At 30.3% G+C, this 13,406-nt stretch overlaps 1 protein-coding gene across 1 annotated transcript; it reads right to left on the bottom strand.

Annotated features, from left to right (window-relative positions):
- LOC101205195 (BTB/POZ and TAZ domain-containing protein 4) lies at positions 1–2,874 on the bottom strand. The gene is made up of 6 exons (XM_004141821.3): positions 2,720–2,874; positions 1,816–2,113; positions 1,453–1,583; positions 764–1,070; positions 350–663; positions 1–262 (listed from the first exon to the last, which is right to left on the bottom strand). The coding sequence occupies exons 2-6, from the start codon at positions 2,083–2,085 to the stop codon at positions 133–135; spliced, it is 1,152 nt and encodes a 383-aa protein (XP_004141869.1). The 5' UTR covers positions 2,086–2,113; positions 2,720–2,874; the 3' UTR covers positions 1–132.
- Between the last annotated feature and the right edge of the window lie 10,532 nt (positions 2,875–13,406).

Here is a 13,406-nt window from a genome sequence, read left to right on the forward strand (position 1 = left end):
TTAGTTTTATGAAGAAAATTTTGATTTCATTTCTTGATCTGTGATGTACACAAAGAATACAAATTGAGCAATCAAGAGAACAAAAAATTTACAGATTGAATTTGATTATACAAAAAAAAATGCAGGCTCTCATTATATAGTTTCTGTCGTCAAAAAAAATGGTGTTCTTGCTACTCCTTTCGTCCTTAGAATCTTTTTTACTAACAATTTCCATTTCATTTCATCTTTCCTGCCCTGTTTCTTACTTCTGTCCTTGAAATTCCTGAAATCACAGAACTTTCTCATTAGATGGTCCTTAAATTGATCAACGAAAGCTTAAAAGCAAAGAAAGGATGTTGATATAAATTACCTGCACATAGGAACTCTACAGAGATTAGAATCAGCACAAAGATGAGAGTGCAACTCCAAGAGTTGCCACATTCTCTTGCATTGGGTACAACCACCAGGGGCTCTTAATTTGCAGCCTGCAAAGTGGCGGATAAGCAATTCCAGCCCCTTGCATGCTGCATATTTACACGGCGGCTGGTTCACCTTGAAATCTTTGTCGTGTGGGCCGATTGTGCGACAACCATCTCTGCATATATGAACAAGAGTCTCCATTGCTTCAAATAGTTCCAAATAGATCTTCCTTTCATTCATTTTCTTCACTCTTTTCTTTTGCCTCTGAAAGTAAAAATTGAAAGGTCAGTTTAGAGAAAAACCAGCTCTTTGATGAATCAGACACCGTTTAATACAAAGACAAGAACAAAGAGAGAGGTGTTACATTGTCTTCGTCGATCACTGATCCAAGAAGCTCTTTTTCGAGTACTGGGTGGCTTTGCTGCATTGCTTGCCATGCTTCGGATGAAGAAACAGCTTTGAAGTTCTTTAGGATCATACGATGGCAAAGAAGGCTGAGACGGGGAGCATCACACAGTAATGCAAGTTGAAAAACATCAACTACGTTTTCAAGTGTCAACAAGCCGCGACCCAGTTGCCTCTCGCACTCCCTCTTCAACTGGGGAACCACATATACATGTGACAGCATCAGCAGAGGCAAAACAAATTCCTCCATTTCTTCTTTCTCGTATCTGAAATTACACATAGTTATAGATCAGAAAACGCAACCACGTTCATATGTCCTAGTCCTAACATATGACGCAGAGGATTATAGTACATGACATCCAACTTCCAGTGGCGAGAAAAAACACAAACTAAGGAACGAAGATCGACAAGTTAATTGATGGAAACTAACAATTTCACTAAATGAAAATAAACCGGCAAACTCATATTTTCTTCCTACAGTAGCTTCTAACATGTTTATTAAATCGTTAGATCTAAATAGAAACCCTGGTAGGAAATTATTTGCAAAATCGATGCAATTCAAAATTTTATTTCTAGTAGTCTGATTAAGAGGCTTTGAAGACTGAAATCAATGATCAAATCACAAAACAGAAGAAGAGAAACATTTACCTGCAAGAGTACAGATATCTAATGAATACTTTAACAGCATCAGGTGGAACTCCATGGATCGATATTGAACGTTTCCTGCCAGACTTTTTGGATTGCTTAAACATGCCTTTTAGCACAGGAGAAGCCATACCCTGCAGGTAAATTACAAAAGAGTAATCGAATCACTAACTGAAGTAGGATATATTATGGGACCTTCATACATTTTAGTCAGAAAATGCAAAATTTGACACTATTAATCTTATTAGAAATGGATTTATCTTCAACCTAAATATCATTTAGAACATATTCCATTGAATAAGAAATCACAATTGCAGGAGACTCTCCTTTGGGCTATAAACGAAATTGTGGGACTAAACAACTTACAAGGATATAAGCATGGGCATATATAATGCCACCATGATCCGTATGAATATAAACATCAGCTCCATAGGCTTCGTCAAAGAGGCCGTCCCAGAGGTCTCTTGTCGCAGTGGAGACGCAGCTATATCCCCTTTCCAAAGATTCCCTTGAAAACGGACTCTTTTGAAAACGATTAGTGATTGCAGATTTAGGCAATGGAGGTGGCAGTGGGATGGTGTTTGATTTGGCTTGGATTGGGATTAAATCCATACAAATATTTTCTGTATTCTCCATGTACTTACTTCCAAAAACTCTAGAAAACCTGTGAGTTTGCAAATTTAAATAGAACAATCAATACATATTGAACTGTAGGTAAATGGGTATTATCATTGAAATTTTGCAGTGATCATGATGATGCCAATCAAATTAAAACCCCAACCCGCTAAGCAAGAATTTAGACTGAAATAACACCCTCGAATACCTCGATCTCTAACAAAGAAACAAGCAATCACACTTTCGACAAGATAAGGTTCTTTCAATCTTATACATATTTTAGTAAAAATTGATGGTAGCTCAAAACAATTGAAAAGAATATTCTCGATCTACACACACCTGGAAATGACAAACAATATCGAATAAAAGAAGCTGAAAGTGTACAATATTCAAATTCAGGACGATTGAGAAATCAAGCTATCTATACACGGAAAAAAAGAACAAGGCTATCTCTATCTGTCTCTTGTTAAGACAATCCAATAAATTCTCATCTGGCATTAAAATACAAAATAAAAAATTACATAATAACTCCAAAAAATTAACATTCCCAAAATGAGAATTGAAAACCAAAACGTAAGACAGATTCATATATTGTACAAAATTAACTTGAAAACATGAAGAAAAAAAAAAGAGATAACGCAAAGATATTGCTGACCTTCCGAAATAGCGTGGGTAAAGAAAAGAAAATGGCGTCCGCGGATAGGCGTGTAGAGAAAACCCAGAACGTTGAAAGAGAGAGAGAGAGAGATGGCTGGAGAGAGGAATTAGGATTTTATATGTAATCTCAAAATGTTGGACGCGGTTACGAAATTTACTAAATTTTAAATAAGGTGGAAAAAATAATCATTTAAAAAGGAAAAAGGTGGGAGAAAATGATTAGACGGAGAGCATACGTGGAGATTCGGGGATGAGAATGAAAATGGAAATGACGTGGAAATACTCTCATTCGGATAATCGCTGATACAGATCCACGTCGGACTGACTATGCTACGGTTTGGATCTTCCCTCCCACCCACCTTTACACACTAATTCAACGCCCACTATAATTTCCCACTTTTTTTTCTTTTTTGTGTATTCAATTCCTAATTACGTTCATTAATAATTCTTTTTAATATCAATCAATTACATCTGTAAGTGTAAATTAAGCAAAAATTATTTATATCTTCTAAGATGAACATTAAATAATATTATTCATTTCCTACATTTCTCTAGAAGAAAAAAACAATCTGAATTTGGTAATTAACTTCTTGAGAACATGTGAATACAATTTATATTGTTAAAAGGATTTTGATGTTTAAATGTGTAATATTAGTTAGTTCTTTTTTCTCTCTCTCTTTCTAAGACATAACTAATGTTAGTTAAGCGAATTTGATTTATGTACTAATATATTGTTTGATTGTGATTTCTAACTTTTTTATCCAAATTTTTCTTATCCATCCATAGATTAATATTTTTTACCAACGAAGAAAAGAGTGACGGTGATATAAGAATTCCTATTAAAAACAGTAATTAATCATCACAGCGTTTAGCATTATGATTCTAACATTCTAAAAAACCCATAAGATAAATATTGTAGTTAATAAAGTAATTCCTAACACAAAAAATATAATGAAATTTATAATTTAAAGTAGCCAGGGTGACCTCTATTCATTTTCTTTTAGTTGACTTTTTATTTGGATTGTTTTTAAAAAATGGTGTGCAGCATCAGAATTTGCACCTTAAAAAAATTATGGGTTGATTATCAATGAGTAATGAGTTATGCATAGTTTGTCTTTTTTGCAGTTCTTATTTATTAGCGTCAATCATTGTTAACGTGTTGCTAAATTTTTTAAAATATTAATTTAAATTATAAACTTTGAAGTTGTATCAATTTAAACCTTATTGCTTAGTTATGGTTATGAGAAAATTTTGATTGTAACTGTATTAGTAGTTATTGAGGGTGGTTTTTTTTTTCTGGTAATGTTCATGAGTTAAACTAAGTATGACAAAAGCAGGTGGTGTGAACACCGTGCGGTATATGGAATTAAATATAGAAATTTGGACACCTCTCAACCTACTACAAAACACGTTTATCACAACACTCCTAAGGTTTATGTGTGGCCAATCATTAACTTTAAAAGTCGTGTGAAATCAAACAACAATTATGATACTGGAAAACACTATTAATTTATTTTGAATGATAGAGCCTCCTGTATCCAACAATTTATTAAAAATAAATATACCATTTGAGAAAGAGAAAGAGAGATGGATGGAAAAGTATTAGAGAACCTCATCATTTAACGGACCAGAAGTCCAAAGGTCGCCCCAGAAGCTTACTCAGCCTTCATACAAAGCCCCAACCCAAAGTAAAGGTTTGACCCATCCAACCCTACTCCATCCCAATTATAATTATTCATAATCTTATATTTTATATATTCAAAATAAGTTTTTTAAATTTCTCTTTTGAATAGCTTTATAAATATCATACCTAATTTTTTACAGTCTTTAAAATTAATAAGTTTTGTAAGATAATTATATATATCATATATATATATAATATTATAATAGTGTAGATGTTCATCTCACGTGTCTTAATCTTATAGACACTTAACGTTTAAATAAAGTTACATCGTTCATCCGTGTGGCAAGTAACCATACATCCTATTTGTCAATTTGGCCTTTAGATAGAGGTTTTTGTTGAGTTATGTTATTTTAATATCATATTTTTCAATGCTTGTGTTTCGATCGTACCTTGTTTTTATAATAAAATAGTAAATAAAACTTTACGGTGCCTACAATTTTATTCAATAAAAAAATAAATGTATAAAACTAATAACATTTAATAACCTTTTGCTAGTGAATGTAAGATATATATGCCTAACATATTTATGGATAATTAAATAGCTACTATCAGTGGGTCGATTTAAGCTTGACCTAAACAAGTGAACTTAAACTTTGATCTAAGGTGTCAAGCTTAAGTCATAGATCCAATTCAAGCTCAAACGATATCTTTGATTTTTTAAATTTTGCAGGAAGATGAGCTTGAATCTTTACCTTTTAGAATTGGATGAGCAAGACAGTTCCATTGATGACGTGCTATCAATAAATTTATATTACTCGTAACACTTGACATAACCTCTCAAATCACTCTTAATAAAACCGTACATTACAACGAGTGATTTGTACGTATTTTTTATCTCCTTATAAATTATAGATATTTTTTTACTTGAAAAAAAAATATAAAGAAAGAAAGAAAGATGGGTACTTATGTAATTTTGGTTAATGGGGACATGGGTATGCTTTTTGGAGGCTAAATTGGGCTATAAAATGGAGTATGAAGAAGGAAGGAATGAGAATCTTTATAGACTGAGAGAGTAGCGATAAAGGGCTATTGAGAAGGTTTTTGGGCCCAAAAGTTTTAGAAATAAAAGGCCCAATGGGATGCTCTATTACTTTTTCATGGATTCTCACTTCTCACTTTCTCTCTATTATAGCTCTCAGATTTTGAACTTTTTCCAAAGTTACTAACTTTCAATATAATCGAATCTCGAATATGATTCAGATTTAGTGCCCCCTTTCTTTTTTTGGGACCCTTCAACCCAAATTTTATAAAAGGATGAAACTTTATGGTGTACAAATCTATAGTTTCTTTCTCTCTTTCTTTCTTTTCTTAAACAATTATCTTATCTTCTACTACTTCTACTGCTTCATTAAAATTGTATATCTACTTACTATATATCTAAATTTCACAAACTAAATCCTTCCTTAATCATCTCTAAATATGATCCAATTATCTTTGTTAGTAAGATTTTATCAATAAAGCAAATTTCAAGATTTTTCATTGAAACTACCCCAAAAGAAATATATTGAAAGAAAAACATAAATTGTTGGCTTAGTCTTGAAGCTACTAACCCACATGGCCACATCAAGCACTACTCATTGTTTAACGGGTCTCCAATGCAACAACACAACACCACCACTACAAATAAGATGGCTTTTAAAACTATACCCCAAGAGAAAAGAAAATAAAAGAAAATCTTAATTGATGACAACAACAAAAGAAAAGTAAAAAAGAGAGAGAGAGAGGTGATGGGTACTGAATGGAAAAGACAAGTTGGATTGGAAAATTGGAAAATTCAATCACAATCATTCACATTAAAACTTCACTAATGTCTAATATTACTAAAATCTCCCAAACTTCTAAACCAACCCCTAAAACAAGACACCCAAAATCTTTTGCTAACAATTGGAAAAAGACTGATGATCTCACACACACATTGCAAAATAACAATAAGCTGAAATTATGACGAGATGAAAGCCCCCTCCACTCCACACATTTCCATTTCAATTTTTTGCTTTCACCTTATCACATGATTCAAGATAACATTGTATTGATACATATAGATTGTTATATTATTGGGTTAGATATACATTGGGATGAATTATTACTTTTTCACCCTCCTCACACTCATGAACCTCTTGAATTTGTACAATATATTTTAGTTCATGAACTCCAACACATTTTCTTTAGTATTTATAGCCCTTCCATATAAATTGCTATATCTATTTTTTTTTTTCTTTAAGAGATTTTCAAGCTACAATAATAATGGACCCCTTAATATGCAGCTACGTGCCCCAAAAGTTCAAAAAAGACATTAAATGAGGCTACCGTAATACATATTGTAGTTTAATAATTTACAAGTCTATTATGTGGTCTATTGTTGACCAATTTTAAATTCCAAAAATTAATATCAATTTAATATGTTTATACATACACATAATAACAATATCTCTGGTAACCCAAACATCCAAATAATTTAAGAATAATTGACACGTATCGTTTTATCTGAAGGTCGAAGACTCGTGTTCCATATTTTGTGGTTTTTAAAATTTGTGTTCCATATATTTTAAAATGTTATATTTTTAGTTTGGTTTCAATTTAATCTATACATTTCAAAATGTTACAATTATATAGTTAACTTCTGAGTTTTGTTTTGAGTTGGTTAATAGATTTCACGCCAAACAAGCAATTAGTATTAATATTTATTAATTAATTAAAAGAAATATATTCAAATACATTAATTAAATTCAAATCATTAAGTATATAACAAATTTTAAATTTTTTATAAATATAAAAAGAATATGTCAAAAGGTATATGTGATAGAATCTATCACAATAAACCATAAGAGTCTATAAATTGTATAAATTAATTACTGACAAATTTTTGTATATTTGAAATTTTTTAAAATGTTGTTATATATTTAATTATTATTCATAAAATTACTACATAGTGTAATTACTCTAATAAAAATGTGAAAATTTTAATTTATTTTTAACACACATTAAAAGTATGTGGGTGAAAATCAATGTTAAAAAGTAAATTTAAAAATGATTTTACCAAACTCAAATTTTAATAATAAAATTATCAGACTAAATGTAAAATGTAAGAGACTGTAAATAAAAGTAAGGTTAATTGAGCAAAGTATGTAATAAAACAAAATTTCCATCACATCGTGTTGAACCGAAAGTCATCCAACTAACAAAAATATGAAATGAACTTGTTGGAAAGATTGAAGTTTGGTTTGTAAAGTGAGCTAATAAATTAAAACATGGGACATGAAGATGGATGTAATTAAATGAATGAAGAAAGTAATAATAATAATGTGATTAAATGCAAAAAGATTCTCTTAGTTTGACTTTGTTAATGAAATTAGAATATATACCGATCATATCTATATGTGGGATCTTGAGCCTAAACCCGTATAAGTTATCTTAATTGCTTTTTGCATACAAATACTCCCTTCCTATATTAGTTCCTCTATGCTAATTCAAGCATCATCTAACCAATCAAACTCTAACTCTATACTCCTATTATAATCACACCTTTCTTTTACTTATTACTTCAGCTCTGGCTTACTCTAGTCTTTCCACCCTTTACTTCCCATGGTCTTAATTCAAAATGAAAACTTAAAACACAAAATTAACTCTTGACTCCTTTTTGTTCGCGACAAGTGTTTTCGTATATATAGCAAGTCTTTAAGGTGGTGGGTGGGGGGAAATGTGGAGTTAAGGGATTAAATAATGAAATAAAACGAATTAGAAAAGAAAAAAAAAGGAAGAGGAGTGTAATTGAGTCAAAAGAAGAAGATATGTAGTTAAGAGAAAAAGGAAAAGAAAGAGAAAAGCTTCAAAAATTGAGGAGTGGAACACAAATACCCATACATTACATTATTATCATAAATAAATGTATAACACATAGTAATATAATAATATAAGTTATATAGTATTGAGGAAATGAAATGAATTGATTAATGAAAATAAGTGACACCTTATGATGGTAGAGAGAAAGAAGAGGAGCGTTTTGGTGACAGCAAAGGGGGTGGAGAGTGGTCCATCCCCTCTCGCACGTGAACCCGCTCCTCCTCCAACCTCCTCAAACTCATTCCATACTCACGTGCCTTCCGCCATCCCACAAATCTTTTTTTCTCTCTTCTTTTCTTTTCTTTTCTTTTTCGTAATTAATTAATTAAAAACCAAAAATTCGGTGTGGGACCCAACCACGAGAGAGAGAGAGAGAGAGAGTTTTTGGTGACTATTCATTGCCACGTCTGCATGATTTGCATTATAACTTTACTATACCCCAAAACTCCCCCTTCCTTCTTTATTCATCCATTACACTCTTTTTCTTCCCATTTCTTGCCTTTAAACAATCATGTTCCCCTCCCCCCTAGTGCTCTTTTTCTTCCAAACACTTCATACTCTAATATATTTCAAAACACGAGTTTGAATGGAACATTTTAGACTTAATTTGTATTATTAAATATTCTTTTTTTTTGTTTGTTGCTTATATTTTTTTAAGTTTATAGTAATTTGATTACATTTTAGTTTTTTTGCATTGTTCTTTAAATCTAATGTGTCTATTTATAGATTCATAATTTAATTATAATAACTTAAAAGTGAATCGCTAAGTTGTTAGTCAAACATTTTTATCCAAGATGGTATTAAAATAAATAAATGAATATCTTGGGACAATTTACTCAACTTTTCCTCTTTTTAGACATGTTTTCTATTCTTAACTTTTGTGTATTTATACTCTCTTTGATCAATTTAATTATTTAATGTTTGGATGTGTTAATTTCAATACTTTTTTCTCACTGCATGCTCAATCTTCTTGCCTATATCATCTCTTTATAGGCATAGAGATGCTTTTTTTTGCTGCCAACATTTTCGTCTCCCCATCTCTCTCTAGTCCTACACATGTCCTTTATGGCCCATTCGTTTTGAAGAAGATGTTTATTTCATTTTGGTTGAATAATTGTGTTTACCTAATTTTTCTTTTTCTCTTTCTAAGGACCTATTTTATCTTTTCAAATATTTAATTGTTGATTATAGTCTGTATATTAATATGTATTGTACTATTTTACTTATAAAAAAACATGTGTCATTGCTTTCAATCTCATATCCAAATTGAAGATATCTCTTGTATGTCTGTCTATCTATCAGTAATCTTTTAATTAGATGGTAAATTTTATATATTTCAATGTATTGTTTTGAAATTAATGTATTTAGGCAAATGTACAACAAAGAAAAGAGGAAGAAAAGAAAAGTTATTGCTTGTGAAGTCCATGGAATGAACATCATCATCTCATTATTTATCCATTTGCCCATCCTTTAGCATCAAAGGTAGGGATGACAATGGATAAGATGGGCTCAAGGATGCCCCTCTTTCCCCAACCCTACACTTTGTTTATCAATCTCACATCCTATCCTTGATTTCACACATTTAGGACTACATCGTTAATCTTTTCAATTACTTACTTGATGTTTTTAATAAATAAAAAACATTTAATGTAATATTTTATTCCATATTCATAAAGAACCACGAATTGATTCTTTTTTACTTAACTATCAAAACATTTTAGATAATGGCTAATTTAAATTTTCAATTACTCTTTGTAAATTTAAAAAAAAATATATATTTCCGAAGATGCCTCTTATAAGATGCCAATCAAACTTTTGTTTTCTTTTTATTAGAAACACAACCTTGACTATCAAACAAACCTTTACAACATTTCAATTATTTAATCCCTCAAACACAGAACAAAACAGAAGACTGGAAAGGAGAAAAAGAATTATCAAATTAAACTAACTTCCCAACTTCAAAAGAATAAAATCAAAAGCAAAAATCCAAAAATATAAAATGATCATTACCTATTAAATTTTCTTTCCCCTTCGGCCACCATAGCCATGCCCAACAATGTAACTTTACACGCAAAACATTAAAAGAAAAGGTCAGGTGTTGAAACTAATAATATTATTTATGTATTCTAAAAAAATATTATTCATACCCATCTCTGTTTAAATCCCAAATTAATAATTGTATTTATAATTTATATCTCAAGTTTTTATCAACCGAAATCAGTGCATTGAATATTTGAAAGCCTAAATTGGATTCACTGTTGTAATTTAAAAGTACAATTGATTTTTTTAAAAATATTTAAAACTTGAATTAATGTGCATGGATATAAATAGTATATTACATTATTAATAATGACTATAAATAAAGGAGCATGTTCAGAGCTTACATATCTATTAACATTTAAAAATATTAAACCCTACATGAGAATGCATCATTTCACTTATTTACAAGTTATTTATAGCTGGAAAAAAGGAAAAAGAAAACCAAAGACATCCAACAAACACTTTGATTGGGAACCCAGATTTTGGATCTTGTGTCCGTTGCTTCTTTTCAATTATTGTTTTTATTATTTCTTCTTCTTTATGTATTTCAATATGCTGTCTATAAAATTACAAATTCAAAAAAAAAAAAAAAAGTAACGTTGGGAGTTAATTTTTTGTCCCTTTTAGTTTAAATTTTATTTTTTCAGAATCTATAAAATGACAAAAAGTTATTTCATTTGTTTAATTAAATGAAAGTTCCCCCATGTTCTATTTCTTGCAAAATTCCTCTCTCTAGCTATGTGGATGAATTGTAAAATAGGATTTAATAAATAACAATGGCTATAAAATATGGTTTTTGTTTCTATTCCAACGGGTATGTGTGTGACAGATTAAATTGTTTGCAAAAGGGAAATGTACCTCTTAGTTGTTAGACCAAACACACAAACTTTCAAAAAAGTAAAGGAAATGCGTATGGGTTTAGTCTAATTCCTTTATCAATTTTGAATTCAATAAAGATATTACACAGAAAATTTTAAAGGAAAAACACAGCCGTTGTTCATTTTTCAGTAAATTGTTTTCGTTGCTTCTTTTTTATATTATATTGCTCAGTAATTTCTGAAAAGTTATTCTATACTAATTAACCTGACTTGTAATCAGTTTTCTTGTAAAGTTAGTGAATTATAAAATGGCAGAGAAAAAAACAACGTTGGAATTAAATATTTTAATTGCTGAAATTTATGAATTTTGACCAAATTACTATTCTATAGAAATAAGTGCATGGATCAAAGTTGTTTTCTATGCCAAGTTTTATTTTATTTTAATTAATGAATCTGTGATTTTTTTTTTCTTTTTTAAGTTAATAGAAATTGAAACATGGTAAAAAATTGCTGAATCCAATTTAATGAAATTGAAAGTTTAGAATAAGTAATCGACAAATGTACTGTGAGAGTTGATATTTTGACACAACCAAGTTTTTAATTTATATTCTATTAGGAAATACGAACTATTTTTGGAAGAATAGAAAGACTCAATCCCACATGTCAATGCTTATGGTTACTCATTTTTGGTGTTTTAGAGCTTTCCCCACCTGCATTCATTTTCATTTCCCACCACTAAATATCTATTGTTTATCTAAAATACTTGTTTTCTTTAAACAGTATTCAACACAGTTTGATACGGTAATTACATCATATAATTCTACATGTAGTAAATTATAACAATCTATCAGTGTCTATTAATAATAAACAGTTATTTTGGTATACTTTACTATAATCGAAAACAACTATTTTTAATAATTCTCAATTGCTCGAGATATAATATTGCAATTAGAAAATAACCCAAGTATAGATTGACATTGAAATCGGGTAGATTGACTAAGACAAAATTTGTAGATAATTAAATGACAGAATGATAAAGAATAAAATTTGTTGATGCTAGCATCTACACATGAGTTGAACACACTCGACAATTTAAATTTGTAAACTATAAAAAAACATTGCATATTTACACGTAAGATCAAAACATCACATACTAGTGTAGTGCACACATCATACGTGTTTTGATACTTTAGTCATAAAACGCATACGCATATCAAATATAAAGTTTGAGTATTGTAAAATGGACTTATTCCTCCTTAAGATATCACGATGTAATTATAGATTAAATCAACCTAGACTCTTCTCTCGTAGGAGTCTAGAGATGTACTGAGACTATTCCTTTGAGTTGATAGGTTAAGGAAAGACATTGGTCAAAGTTGAAGTTGGACGTCTTCTATTAACCATATAATTTAAAGTTGAAGTACAACTCCTATTAGGTATTTGACGAGCCTAAGTGATCACAACCTCGACCCAAGATAACTTTCATTTGTAGTTTCGTTTTAATTACGAGTTGGATGCTCAAAACATTGATAATTAAAATAATTTAAAAAGAGAAATTCCAAAAATAAGGAAGATGAGAAGGAAAAGAAGAGATGAAATGAGAATGTTGAATTAGTGGGTGAAATAATGAAAGGTTAAATGCGCTTGGTATGAGAATAGGAGGCAATTAATTAATTGGGGGAAAGAACTGAAAGGAAAAAAAAAAAGGTGAAACACATCGATCGGCCAGCTGCTACATAAGACATTGACCAAAACGACAATGCATCATATGAAAGAACCCCACACACCCAAAACCCTACAATCAAATTTCAGCAGTAACAAATATTTATAATTCCTCCCCACAGCAACCCCTACTTAAATTTACCTAATTCCTCCAACCTGTATGTATATATATTTTCCCTCCCTCCAATTATTTTATCATTTTTAAGTTACTATTTACTCCAACTTCAATTATTCTTCATTTATTGTAATTATTGTTGTTCTCAACACATCACCCACTCTCCATTCTCCACTCTCCACTCTCCCCTGCTATCTCTGTGTGCACAAAATTTTATAATATGACATTTTTAGAGTTCAATTACTACTTAATTTTACTTTAACATTAATGACCCTCTACACTTACTTTTCATTCTTTAACATTATCATTACTTATCATTAACATTTTACACTCCAAATTTCATCTTTAATTCAAAGTCAACACACCTCATCAATTCTCCACCTATATTTTTATTTTCTTTATTACCTAAAAACACATTCTAGATATATGTTAACGTCATAATATAATTAATTATACAAATTACCAC

This window comes from Cucumis sativus, chromosome 6 (genome assembly GCF_000004075.3).
Source record: "Cucumis sativus cultivar 9930 chromosome 6, Cucumber_9930_V3, whole genome shotgun sequence".
Classification (NCBI taxonomy): Eukaryota; Viridiplantae; Streptophyta; class Magnoliopsida; order Cucurbitales; family Cucurbitaceae; genus Cucumis; species Cucumis sativus.

Bases quoted from the DNA above. Each gene is read 5' to 3' on its own strand.
- LOC101205195 (XM_004141821.3), bottom strand. From the start codon at position 2,085: ATGGAGAATACAGAAAATATTTGTATGGATTTAATCCCAATCCAAGCC. The intron at 1,584-1,815 runs GTAAGTTGTTTA...ATTTACCTGCAG, and splicing joins ATGCCCATGCTTATATCCTT to GGTATGGCTTCTCCTGTGCT. The intron at 664-763 runs GTAACACCTCTC...TTTTACTTTCAG, and splicing joins CAGTGATCGACGAAGACAAT to AGGCAAAAGAAAAGAGTGAA.